Below are 13,644 nucleotides of genomic sequence, written 5' to 3' on the forward strand. Positions count from 1 at the left end.
CGGGGAATCCCTGCACAGACACCCTGCTTCACACTGGGTTACCATCCCCCACGGGGAATCCCTGCACAGACACCCTGCTTCACACTGGGCTACCATCCCCCACGGGGAATCCCTGCACGGACCCCCTGCTTCACACTGGGTTACCATCCCCCACGGGGAATCCCTGCACAGACACCCTGCTTTACACTGGGCTACCATCCCCCACGGGGAATCCCTGCACAGACACCCTGCTTCACACTGGGTTACCATCCCCCACGGGGAATCCCTGCACAGACACCCTGCTTCACACTGGGCTACCATCCCCCACGGGGAATCCCTGCACGGACCCCCTGCTTCACACTGGGTTACCATCCCCCACGGGGAATCCCTGCACAGACACCCTGCTTTACACTGGGCTACCATCCCCCACAGGGAATCCCTGCACGGACACCCTGCTTTACACTGGGTTACCATCCCCCACGGGGAATCCCTGCACAGACACCCTGCTTTACACTGGGCTACCATCCCCCACAGGGAATCCCTGCACAGACACCCTGCTTTACACTGGGCTACCATCCCCCACGGGGAATCCCTGCACAGACACCCTGCTTTACACTGGGCTACCATCCCCCACGGGGAATCCCTGCACAGACACCCTGCTTTACACTGGATTACCATCCCCCACAGGGAATCCCTGCACGGACCCCCTGCTTCACACTGCACTACCGTCCCCCACGGGGAATCCCTGCACAGACACCCTGCTTCACACTGCGCTACCATCCCCCACGGGGAATCCCTGTGCGGACACCCTGCTTTACACTGGGTTACCATCCCCCACGGGGAATCCCTGCACAGACACCCTGCTTCACACTGCGCTACCATCCCCCACGGGGAATCCCTGTGCGGACACCCTGCTTCACACTGCACTACCATCCCCCACGGGGAATCCCTGCACAGACACCCTGCTTCACACTGCGCTACCATCCCCCACGGGGAATCCCTGCACAGACATCCTGCTTCACACTGGGTTACCATCCCCCACGGGGAATCCCTGCACGGACCCCCTGCTTCACACTGGGTTACCATCCCCCATGGGGAATCCCTGCACGGACCCCCTGCTTCACACTGGGCTACCATCCCCCACGGGGAATCCCTGCACAGACACCCTGCTTTACACTGGGCTACCATCCCCCACGGGGAATCCCTGCACGGACACCCTGCTTCACACTGGGTTACCATCCCCCACGGGGAATCCCTGCACGGACACCCTGCTTCACACTGCGCTACCATCCCGCACGGGGAATCCCTGCACGGACCCCCTGCTTCACACTGGGTTACCATCCCCCATGGGGAATCTCTGCACAGAGACCCTGCTTCACACTGCGCTACCATCCCCCATGGGGAATGCCTGCATGGACATCCTGCTTCACACTGGGCTACAGTCCCTATGGGGAATCACATCAGAGCATCCCTCTGTATCCCAGAGTAGAGATGGCACTGGGCCCCACACTGTGTCTCAGAGCTGGTGCCCTGGGATACAGCTGCCCAGGCTGTGCTGCCCAACACAGGCAGGGTTAATGACCATGAAGGGTGTTCTCCTTCCCCCCCTTAGGAGGATTATGAAGCTGAAATGAGGAGCAGGCTGGATGAAGAGGGCTACAGGGACCCCAAACTGAAACAATCAGAGATGTCACTCGATGAACAAGGCAGTGAGTAACCCGAACGCTCGTAGTTCATTAAGGGTTAACAGGGGGGTTAAGGTTCTCTTGCAATGGGACATTCTCTTCACCATTGGCACCTGTTTGTAGCAATGCAGCTTGAGGTCGTGATGTAAGGTAGGGTTGTCAGAGCACATGCTTCAGGGCACCCCCTGCCTGCCTGGGGGTGAGATCAGGAAGGAATTCCCAGCCCTCCCATGTCACCCCATTAGCTCGGTGCACTATGAAGGGTTCTGATGTCCTCATGGCCACTGCTGGACCCGGGGTGCCTGGCTATGCAGGGCTGGTGGTCCTCTCTCTCCTCCCTTTGCCTGCCCTCCAACCAGCCTCCCTGCCTTGCGGTTTGCTACCCCTGCAGTCTCAAGTGGTCCCCCCATTGCAGTTTGCTGCTCCCCCTGTCTGACATAGTCCCTGATATAGATATATTGCAGAAAAAAGTGTTGCATTCACAAGGAATGTTGCACAAATCCACAAAGAAGAATTTGGCCAGCTCTAGCTGTGCGATAGATTTATTAAAGTCCTGTGGATAATAACTCCCTTGTACGAATATCTAGGAACCATATAGATGGGTGTAAAGAGAGGGGGGCTAGAAATAGCCAAGGCAGAGCGGAATGGGTGGGCAGAGTGCAGGGGAAGCGATCACAGGGGCGTGATCAATGCAGTGATCAGGAGATGGTTACTACATCTGGGGGTGTGTGTACAAACAGAGAGGGAGAGGAAGGCAGGATAGCCTACTCTAGTGGACAGAGCCTAGATTAGGGCTCAGGAGACTTTCCCAGGCCCGTCACAGACTTCCTGTGCACCCTTGGCAAGCAACTTAACCTACACTGTTCCCCAGCTGAAAAGTGGGGATAATATTCCCCAATTTCACAGGAGAACTGGGAAGGTGGAATCCATCAGGATGCTCAGATCCTGGGTTGAGGCGGGTCCTACGCATCCCTAGAGAAAGTTATATATTTGGACTAGTTGCATGACATGGGAAAGCTGTAATTCCCATATTCTGTTTGCAGCTCTGACGCTCTTCCCAGGGTCAGTGGCTTTTACTCTGCAGAGCTGCCAGGCTCCTTCCTTTCAGCCTATGAACTTGGTAGCTGAATTGCTCCTGGAGCAGCAACAAGCTCTGTGCTAGGCAGGTCCTGGGATGTACCCTCTGGGCAGAAGTGATGCTGCCAGCAACTCCAGCTGCTTGCTCTGCCTCTTAGCTGTGTCACTATTCCTCCCTTTGCTGTCATCGAGTCCGGTCTCCCAGGATAAGTTGAGCCAGGCTGGCTTAGTCCTTGGATGGGAGATCTGCAGGAAGTGGCTTGATGAGTCAGTGGGCAGGGCTGGAGCCAACACCCGAGCGTGAGGTCAACGTGTATAGTGCTGCTGGAGGGGCCATCTTTTATATGAGACGTAAAACTGGACCCCTGCCCCTTTGTGGTTCCCTGGCACCTTCCTTAAGGCATATTCTGCACTGATGCCCGCACTAAATGCTAGCCTGGGTGATTACATTGACTCACCAACGTTTCCTGCAGCTGCTTGCTGTTGGGTACGGGGTTCGTCATCACTTCTGGTCCTCAACCATTGTGCAGAGCTCATCAGTGGCTGTGTTCCACCCCAGAGGCGGTTGCACTCTTGTGGCAGGGGGAAAGATGCCTAGGAATGTCAGAAGGTTTATAATTAATTAACATCTGTAAAGCAGATTGTGGTCCTTCAATGAAAGGAGAAGGGCACAGTGTTACAGACAAGTGGCCATACTAATGGCCCACTAGCCCAGTATCCTGGATCTGACTGGCCAGTGCCAGATGCTTCAGAAGGAATGAACAGAACAGGGCAATTTTGAGTGATCCATCCCCTGTCGTCCAGCCCCAGCTTCTGACAGTTGGAGGCTTAGGGACACTTGGAGCATGGGTTGGGTCCCTGACTGTCTTGGCTAAGAGCCATTGATGGGCCTAGTCACTGTGAGCTTATCTAGTTCTTTTTTGAAACCTGTTATACTTTTGGCTTTCACAACATCCCCTGGCGAGGAGTTCCACAGGTTGACTGTGCGTTGTGTGAAGTACTTGCTTAATGTTTGTTTTAATCCTGCTGCCTGTGAATGTCATCAGGTGACCCCTTGTTCTTGTGGTAGGTGAAGGGGTAAATAACACTTCCCTATTCACTATTTCCACACCAGTCACAATTTTATAGCCCTCTATCACATCCCCCTCCCTTCACAGGCACTGACTTTCTTCTCTCCGGCTGGGTGCTCCACCTCCTTCTGCCCCGCCCCCACTTTAACCCTTCCCCCAAGGCCCCACCTTTGCTCCACCTCTTCCTGCCCCTGCCCCGCCCCTGCCTCACCTCTTCCTGCCCCCACCCCAGCATCTCCCACCCGCCACCAAACAGCGGATCGGCGGGCAGCTGCTGGGTGCTGAGCACCCACTTTTTTTTTTTTTGGAGCACCCCCAGAGCTGGTGCCTATGCCCCCCCTTAGTCCTCTCTTTTCTGATCGGAACAGTCCCACGTTTTTTAGTCTCTGCCCTTTTTCCAATTCTAATTCTAATTCGAGAATGATTAAATCCCCAGCACAACGCTTCTTAGGGTTGTAATGAGGCTGCAATGAAAGAAACCGTGGGTGCATGCAGTCCTTTTGAACAGATGATACAATTCCATTGCTCCGTCCAGGCCATTTCCAAAGGATTAATGCCCTGAGCCTTCTTCAGGTCAGGCAGCTCGAATCATCTCTCAGCAGCCTTTTGGCCGATAAATATCTGTTATGACGTGCTGGGTGCAGGCCTCGTTTACTCACTCGGACAGGATTTACGAGCTTCCGAGGGCGCTCCCGTCTTGGGAGGACAGTAATTCAGCTAGCCACAAGAAGGAAGGCGATCTAGTGGGCCGGGGCTGCAGTCTGAGCTCTGCTGGCCCTGTGATAACGTGGGCAGTTCAGAGCCTGAATGATTGCCACCTCTCCCGCTACTCTCTCCGGCTCTCTCCTGGGTGCCAGACAACGCTGGGGGTGTCACGGAGGAAGCCTAGCTGCCACTAGATTTTGCATCTTCACCGCCAAGCACTCCTCCTCCCCACATACACTCAAAGGCAGGGCCCAGCAAGCTTTGCCTAGACAGGGCTTTGTGGCTGAACCAGCCCCACCAGTTAAGTCTCCACAGTGCCATCTGTTGGGGGCTCGCTGCAGCAGCTCTGGGCCCCATTGTGCTAGGCACTGTACATACGTGGAGTAAGAGTCAGCATTTATTGTCTATCAACAAGAGAAAGGGTGGGAAGGGACACAGGCACAGCAAGAGGAAGTGAACTGCCCAGGGTCAGGTATAATTAACCCTCAAAGCTCTTCTGACAGAGGCCGGTTGTCATTCTGCAGGCTGCGGCAGAGAGGTGAAGTGATTTGCCCAAGGGCACCAAGCAAGTCAGTGGCAGAGACAAGCTTAGACCAGAGAGGAGCTTTTGGTTGCAGCTCCGAGCTCAGATCACTAGACCACGTTCGCAGGTGCTTGCCACTGTCCCTGATGATAAAGTTGCCCATCCGGAAGCAGTCACTCAGCCATGGGCAAAGGGATCCAGAGAACAGGGACAGGGCCTGACCGTTTATAAGTAGGATATCTGCCATCAGTGCAGACACACCCCTCCTCCGACTCCCTCCACAGCAGCTGGGGGTGCACCAAGACGGCCTCGAAAGCTCCCTTGCGTGTGTGGGTGTGTGAGCAAGATGCCTGAATGGGTGTAGAATTGTGTATGGGACAGGTGTGTGGGGCACAGGCATGGTGGGCACCAACCAGTGTGTCCCGGGGACGCCGGGGTGTGTTTTTCAGCCACTCCTGGCTGGGTCAGCAGCGGTCTATGCCCTGAGTAGGGAAGGAGAATGGAGACGGTGCCCCTGGGCAAGGCAGGGTGATGTCAGAGACATGACAGCAGTCCTAGCAGAGGATCATGCCATCTAGGAGAGGGTTTGCCGACAGATCCAGGCACCGATTAAGACTAGAGATGGCCTGGATTTGATCGACCCAGAACTGTGGGGAAGCCACTGATCTTGAGCCACATCCAGACTTTGCGACAGACCCGCTATCACCAACTCTAATGGAGCGAAAACCTCCCGCTTGCTCTGCGGAAGTTCGGATCTGGAGCCGAACTCTGCGCTCTGGATTAAATAAAGCTCACACGGGCTGGTATCTTCCCAGAGCGGCAGAGGCTCATGGGCCTGAAAATGGTGCGGAAACCGTATGGGAGGAAAGAGGGAGATTAGCTAATGCAGTCGCTTATTCTGCATTTGTTAGGTCTTGAAAGGGCCATGCCCAGTACCAACAGAATGCCCGCCCTGGCACCGTCCCCTTCCATTGCCACGCTGCACCCAGCTGCTGGCATCCTAGTGCCAGCCCCATCCCTCGCCGTTTTGCACCAGGGTGGCACTGTTCTAACATCATCCCCATCCATCGCCACTCGGTACCTTCGTGACCTCCTCGCCCATCCCCACTCTGCACCCTGGCCTGCAGGAGTTTGTGTCTCCTTTAGCACCCAGTTTTCCAAGTGCAACAGCTCGATCTCCCCTCCCAGCCCCTGAGCTGATCTCGCAAAGCATGAAAACGTCCCGAGGGACCTTTCGGTGGCTCCTGGAACCGCCTGGTGTGAGTTTGTCCCTGCCAGGCAATGACCCACGGAGGTATTGCTGCCAGTTTCTCTCTAATTGCCTGGTTATTGATGATAAATAAAGGGTTTGTTTTGACTAAAGACAGAAGCCACTTGTGGCTGACCTGTTACTGTCACCAGCCAGCAAGAGGCAGCTTCCAGGTTGATTGGTGTGTTAGATTATGCAAGTGTGCGCCTCTTTAGGAGTGTATCTGTGTGTCCTCTGTGTGTTAGGAGCCGTGTGTTTCGGGTGGCGAACTACGTGTCTCCCTTTGTAGGAAGGATGTGAGAATGCCTGTACGCGTCCGTGGGAGCTGTGTGGGTGCGTGTCTCCGCGTTGAGAATATTTGTGCGGCTGCCAGCTGTGTGTCTCTGTTGGAGTTGTGTGATTGTGCGTGTGTCCATGTGGATGCCCATCCCAGTCTCTCGGTCTCAGTGAGGCGTGTGTGGGTGTGAGCTGTGTGTAAGGTGTGGGGATGTAAGCTGTGTGTGAGCTGTGTGTCTTGGCATGTGTGTCCCTGTGTGGGAGGTGTGTGTGGTTGTGAACTGTGTGTCCCTGTGTGGGTGTGAACTGTGTGTGGGCGTGAGCTGTGTTTGTCTCTCTGTGTGACGTGTGCATGCGTGTGAACTGCACGTCTCTGTGTGGGTGTGAGGTATGTGTCTGGTTGTGAACTGTGTGTCTCTGTGTGGGTATGAGTTGGGTGTGGCCGTGAGCTGTGTGAGGGTGTGAGCTGTGTGTGTGAGCTGTGTGTCTCTGTGTGGATGTGAGCTGTGTGAGGTGTGTGTGAGCTGTGTGTGGGTGTGAGCTGTGTGAGCTGTGTGTGGGTGTGAGCTGTGTGTCTCTGTGTGGATGTGAGCTGTGTGAGGTGTGTGAGCTGTGTGAGTTGTGTGTGGGTGTGAGCTGTGTGTCTCTGTGGATGTGAGCTGTGTGAGCTGTGTGTGGGTGTGAGCTGTGTGCGTGTGTGAGCTGTGTGTCTCTGTGGGTGTGAGCTGTGTGTGAGCTGTGTGCGTGTGTGAGCTGTGTGTCTCTGTGTGGATGTGAGCTGTGTGAGGTGTGTGTGAGTTGTGTGTGGGTGTGAACTGTGTGTCTCTGTGTGGATGTGAGCTGTGTGAGGTGTGTGAGCTGTGTGAGTTGTGTGTGGGTGTGAGCTGTGTGTCTCTGTGTGAGCTGTGTGTGGGTGTGAGCTGTGTGTCTCTGTGTGGATGTGAGCTGTGTGAGGTGTGTGCATGTGTGAGCTGTGTGAGGTGTGTGTGAGCTGTGTGAGGGTGTGAGCTGTGTGTCTCTCTCTGTGTGGATGTGAGCTGTGTGCGTGTGTGAGCCGTGTGTCTCTGTGTGGATGTGACCTGTGTGTGTGGATGTGAGCTGTGTGAGGTGTGTGTTGATGTGAGACGTGTGTGACTGCAGTGTATTTATAGGGAGCCTACTAGCCCTGCCGAGCAATTGCATTATTGCCCAAGGGGGTCCTGAAGAGAGGGTGGGGGTGGCTGGTCAGGGCTCTGTCTCCCTAACCCCTTCCTTCCACCCACACAGCTGGTACAGTGGGCAGCCCCAGGCTGGAGTCTGTGACGTGCCAGCCACTGGCTGTGGCTCGTGGCATCCCGACGGGCAGCCAGCGGTGCCAGTGGAATCCCAGCCAGCCCCACTGGGCGAGTGCCGTGAATCCCCTCGCACGGGGGAGAGAGGGCTCCTCGCACGGAGGGTTTGTCCTGGGGGTTCATGTCGCACCCCCTGCTCTGGACTCGCCGCAGGAGGGGAGCAGGGTGGACTTGCAGCTGTCAGCAGCTTCCCTCTCGGTTCCCAGCCTGTACAGTCACCCCGCCGTGCGAGAACCTCTACCAACTTGGGGGCAGGGATATAAATGGGAGCGGGGGGGAAGTGAGGGCAGGGTGTACAGCCATCTAGCAGGCCTCAGCAGCTCTCCTGCGGGGCTGACCTAGTGCGTGCGGCCCTGCCTCGCCGGGATCCGGGCCGAGACTCGAACTCAGGGCTTCCCACGGGGCGGGGGGCGACGGCAGCTTGGCTGAGGCGTGACCAGGATAGCCGGGGTGTCATTCCACAGAGCCCCCTATTGTCTGCTGGGGGAAGGGCTCCAAAGCCGGCCAGAGCAGGACCAGGGAGGGTAAACGGGAGATGTACGTCGACCTCGGTCCCGGCCCCACAGGTCCCTCGGGCACGAAGAGCTCCCATTGAGGGTTAAACTGCTCCAGGCCTGGGGGCCGGTCCCCTGCCCCAGGAGGGCGCCACGGGGCCCCGTGTTTACTGTCAGCACAGCCCGAGTGCTTTTCAATTTACTCTGAACACAAGAGTCACTTGGGACAGGAATTCGGGGGTGGGGCCAGAGGGAGTCCCTGGGGCCAGAGGTTTATAGAACGGAAGCGCTGGGAACCTGTCCCTTCTCTCCGCCTGGATGGTGGCCGGGGGGGCGCTGAGATCTCAGGTAGGTGGGATCTACCGGACTCGCTGCCAGGCCTCCTCTCACCCGTACACACCTGGGGGGGCGACTCAGGGGGACGCGGGAACTGGCCCGGCACATCTCAGGGACGGGGAGAAGGTGTGGAAGGAGCGCCCAGGGTGCCCATGGGGTCTGGTCTAAGGGGGGAACCAAGCCAGGGGAGATGTAGTTTGGGGAGATCTGTGCGGCTCTGGCATTGTCTCCCCCAAAAAGAATGGAGGGAGAGTCCCCTGGCTTGGAGCTCACCGGGCGCTGGAGAACACACTGTGGTCCTGCTGGGGCACCTCCAACCTTCCCTCTCCCCAGCTTGCTGCGATGTTGGATCTCCCCAGCCGCAAGCTAGGGGCATCCCCCTCGGGGTGCAGGCATGGGCTGGGGGAGCGCGTGTCCTGGGCGCTCCTCGGACGCGCCTCCGCACCAAAGCCCTCTCCCCTCAGCCCGCTCCCCAGCGCCCAGTCTCTGCCGGGACCGGGAGAGCACAGGGCGGCGTTCACACCTGCTCTGGTTCTGTCTGCCCGGCACGAGTGGGAAACCGGAGGCACCAGAGACAGGAGAACAGGCCCCCTGTGGTGGGGCGGGGGGACCAACGTGGGGTGACACCACCTCCCGCCTGACCCTCTGCTAGAAGAGCCCCAGAAAGCCCAGGTGTCTAAACACCCCTCCTCATGGAATGGGGGGCCCGTCTGCAAAGCCAGGAGCAGGCACGTGCCCTATATGTATGGCTGGGACCTGGGTCTGGGCAGCCCCTGGGCTCTATCTGTATGTTGAATAGAGTCCCTCTGGTGGGTTGTCTCTGCCCTTCCCCCCAAGCCCGCCCTGCCCCACACTGGGAGGGTGCTATCTCCACCCCTCCCCAGCATCTGGGCTGTGTCTCTGGGGCTGGGAGCAGGAGCTGTGGGAAGGTGGCTGTGGCTGGGATGGAGCCCTCCCCATGGCTCCAGTGCCGGACTAGCCCCCCCACGGGGGTCAAGGGGCTGGCTGGGTGAGTGGCTCCGGGGCCTGGCTAACAGTGAGGTTGTTCCATACTCAGGTTCCTCCTCATTGGATCAGACCCAGGAGGCATCAGGGAGCGCGGGGTTCGCCCACCCATCCACCTCCAGCCGGGGTACACATGAGGTGAGTGGCCTGCCATGCTGGGACCCTGTGCAGCGCTGCTCCTTCGGGGTGCAAGGCCATGGCCCAGTCTGGCCCCATGGGGAGAGGTTAGACCCCGCTCTGATCTGAACCCAATGGGAAGGATGCTCCGGGAGCCAGGGAGAAGGAGGGAGAGGAGAGGGTTAGATTGGTGTGGGAAGAGAGAGAGAGACCTTCCCAGAGAACCATCAGAGCAGGAGGGAGACCCTCCCCAGAGGAACCGGCAGGGCAGGAGGAAGACTCTCCCTGGGGAACCGTCAGAGCAGGAGGGAGACCCTCCCTGGGGGAACAGGCGGAGCAGGAGGGAGACTCTCCCAAGGGAACAGGTGGAGCAGGGAGGAGACCCTCCCCGGGGAACAGGTGGAGCAGGGGGGAGACCCTCCCAAGGGAACAGGTGGAGCACGGGGAGACCCTCCCCAGGAACAGTCAGAGCAGGAGGGAGACCCTCCCTGGGGGAACAGGCGGAGCAGGAGGAAGACTCTCCCAAGGGAACAGGCGGAGCCGGGAGGAGACCCTCCCCGGGGAGCAGGGGAGAGACCCTCTGCAGGGAATTGTCCCAGCAGGAGGGAGACCCTCCCCGGGGAGCAGGCGGAGCAGGAAGGCGTCCAAGGCAGTAAGTCTTGTTTGCTTTATAAACACACGGGGTGCAGTCCGGGGACAGCTGCTTTCCCAGCCATCACTCAGCCGCTTAATGACAGTTCAAAGCCCTTTTTTCCTGGGCAGCTGGGACAGTTCATTTCCAGTTACTGAGGCAATTTCAGACTGGTCTGAACTGCCCCTGTGTGCACGAAGCTGGAGGCAGCCGGTCTGGGGAGGGGACAGGCAGCACCCAGTTCCCCCAGTTTGACTGACTGCCCACGCTGGTTTTGCTCGGCGGGTGCCGGCGATGGGGGCTCATGCCCTGCCTGGAACGGGCACCGCTTTGCTTATGCGACGGCCAGCAGGGTAGAGCTCTTCCAGCACTTGGAGGGCTGGGGAGGGCAGGTGAACCGGGTTGGCGATGGGGAGATTTCACCCCTTTCTCTCCCCTTTTTCTCCTTCCATTTCTGGGCCTGTTCTGCCGAACCAAGAGGTTCTGATCAGACTTGGGAGGCTCATCACGGGGGTTTAGTGCACTCAGCCACCCCTTCCAGAAGTGCGGACACCAGGCCAGGCCAGGCCAGGCCGTCCAGCAGCTGCATAAAAAAATCCCCTTTATATTCAGCACAGCCCAGCTTGAAATCACATCTAACCCCCTCCCCAAGAGCGGAAAAATGGGGAAAGAAACAGGAAGGGCCTTAGGGAGAGTAAGACGTAGAACAACGAAGATTCGGTGACGCTGCCGTAGTGACAGCCGGCTGCTGGGAGGCAGGGAGCATGCTGGGAATAGACCGGTAATACCACTCTGCGGCGACTCGCCTCTTGCTTTCCAAGGCGTCCGGTGGGGGGCCACGTACTCTGGGTCCCACCCGACAGCAGAGGGGTCGGAGCGCCTCCGAGTGGCTGCAGGAGTTCACAGCCTGATTCTCAGCTGGCGCCGCTCCTCTGAAGTCAAAAGGGCGCCGCTCATTTAGCCAAGCTGAGGATCAGGTCCAGAGAATTTGCATCAGGCCTGGGGAGAAGGGGAAGATGGGGCAGAAAGGAGAGATGATACCACTGCTGCTGAGCCTTCCTCCTGCTTCAGTCATGTCTGTTCCTGTTGCTCTTGCTGAAATAAGCAGCAGATCTTTCTCCCCACCACGTGTCCAGGGCGGTGTTTCCCCACCTAGCTCCATCTCTGCCTTCCAACGAAGCTGGAAGGCAACACATTTTAAATGGATACAAGGCCATACTTGTTTACCCAAAGCCTAACTCTCCTGTGGAACTCACTGCCACCAGATGTCACTGAGGCCAAGAACTCCCCAGCAGTTCCAAAGGGATCAGCCATTTCTGTGGATAACATGAGCACGCACCCTTATGTTACACATGGACAGAGGGAGCTAACACTCCTGCTTCAGGCCAGAGCCAGCCGCTAAGGCCAGATTTTCCACAGAGCTCAGGGCCGGACTTCCCTAAGAGCTCCATTCCCGTATAGGCACCTAAATAAGAGCCAAAGTTTACAAAGTTCTCACCACCCAGCATGCACCTGTGCTCAGATGATTTGAAAATCTGGCCCGAACCACCTGGGGATTGGGAAGAACCCTGGGCAGGTTATCCCATGACAGTCAACTAGGGAGTTTCTTGCACCTTTGCCTGAAGCCACTAACACTGGCCACTGGCTCCTAGACAGATCCACCCTGGCTATCCCGCCGGATCTGTCAAAGCCACCAAAGCCTACGTAACATAATCATTAGCCAGACTTGTCTTGTCTCCCCATGGGCTCTTCATGGGTCCATCTCATTCAGAATTTCCACCCCAGCCTTATTGCATTGCTAGTTCCCGCCCTCCGGAGCCATCAATTAAATCACCCACTGTCACTTGTCTAAACCCAGCTGAGGGAAAGCTGGACCCTGGGTTATTTTTAATACCTGGTGAGTTGCTCTCTCCAAGTTTTGATCTTCTGAGGGCTCAAATCAGCCAGGGATTGAATTCTAAGGAGGGCTCTGTGCTTTCCACCTTTCTGGCTTGATACTGGGAGCAGAGGGGGCATAGGTAAGTCCAGACTGGCACGTCCCGCAGCCTCCCGTGGCAAGTGAATCCATACACTGGAATAATTCGATGAGCCCAGAAGGCATCGGGTTCCTGGGGCTGATTTGCTGTGGACTCCGAGGCGAGGGGTGCCCTGGAGTTTAGGGAAGTTGATCACCTCCCAAGGCCTAGGTGGGCTCAGCTTGGGGTGGATGTGTAGCCCTGGGCACTTCCCAGCACTGCGGTGGGTGGGGGCAGGATTAGGGTCTTTGGAAACTTGTCCCCTCGTTTAGAGGACGTTTTACTGTCTGGTCCATTTCCATGCGGTGCTAACCTCCCTGCCCCACACCCCTACAGCTAGACCTCGCTGCAGCTTAGAGGTACATGGGGCCTCGAGTTCCTAGGGCAGGGGGAAGGGAGTTGGATCATTGCATCCCCTTGATGCACCTGCCTGAAGGCACCCAACTCCCCTTGGCCATCCATGGGAATCGGGCATCTGACTCTCCTTTGGAACAATCCCCTTTGCTCTGCTCCTGTTGCGGAGCGGGGCAGGGGTGGAGTGGCAGCCCGTGTGTGGGACCCCAAATCTGGCCTCTCATTTTGGCAGCTTTAGTGGGTAGAGATTGGGTTGTGGGCGGAGCCTGGAGGAAGTTTGCAATCCTCCCTCTCAGAGCTATTGTTTCAGGCTCTCTGCATACTCAGGCAGGCATCAATCACCACACTCACATGCATCGCCACTGGATTATTGGGGATGCTGTGGCCACCTCTTTGGCTGCCCACCCCAGGAGAGAATCCCAGCCTGCTCTCCAAGGGCTCTGTCCCATCCGCTCTTCCCTTCCCAGGCATATGTGGAGTTACAAGAACTGGTCATGGATAGAAACAACGAGCTGCGCTGGATGGAGGCCGGCCACTGGATCAAGCTGGAGGAGGACTTTGAGGAGGCAGGGCACTGGGGGAGGCCGCACCTCTCATACCTGACATTCCGCAGCCTGCTGGAGGTGCGCAGGGCCTTCACGAAAGGTGAGGAGGGGGCAGCGGTGATCAGAAACAATGCTACAGAGGGTCAAGGGGGAAGGGGAGAAATGGACAGTGAGCCAGTCAGAGAAAGATAATAAAGAGCCAGGAACAAGGGAAGAAGAGAGTGAATGGAGCAGGGGTGACCTAGGAAGAGT

At 57.4% G+C, this 13,644-nt stretch overlaps 1 protein-coding gene across 4 annotated transcripts in view; it reads left to right on the plus strand.

Moving 5' to 3' along the window:
- The window catches only part of SLC4A1 (solute carrier family 4 member 1 (Diego blood group)), a 42,061-nt gene that overhangs the window by 7,001 nt on the left and 21,416 nt on the right, over positions 1-13,644 (plus strand). For all 4 annotated transcript variants that reach the window (XR_013344642.1, XM_077806593.1, XM_077806592.1 and 1 more), the window contains exons 3-5: positions 1,592-1,688; positions 9,783-9,868; positions 13,315-13,492. Coding sequence is in view for 3 of the 4 variants with exons in the window: in XM_077806593.1 (XP_077662719.1) it covers positions 1,592-1,688; positions 9,783-9,868; positions 13,315-13,492 (361 nt within the window). In the remaining variant the exon portion in view is untranslated. The remainder of the gene's footprint in view (positions 1-1,591; positions 1,689-9,782; positions 9,869-13,314; positions 13,493-13,644) is intronic.

The sequence above is a fragment of the Eretmochelys imbricata genome, chromosome 27 (assembly GCF_965152235.1).
Source record: "Eretmochelys imbricata isolate rEreImb1 chromosome 27, rEreImb1.hap1, whole genome shotgun sequence".
In the NCBI taxonomy this organism is placed as follows: domain Eukaryota; kingdom Metazoa; phylum Chordata; order Testudines; family Cheloniidae; genus Eretmochelys; species Eretmochelys imbricata.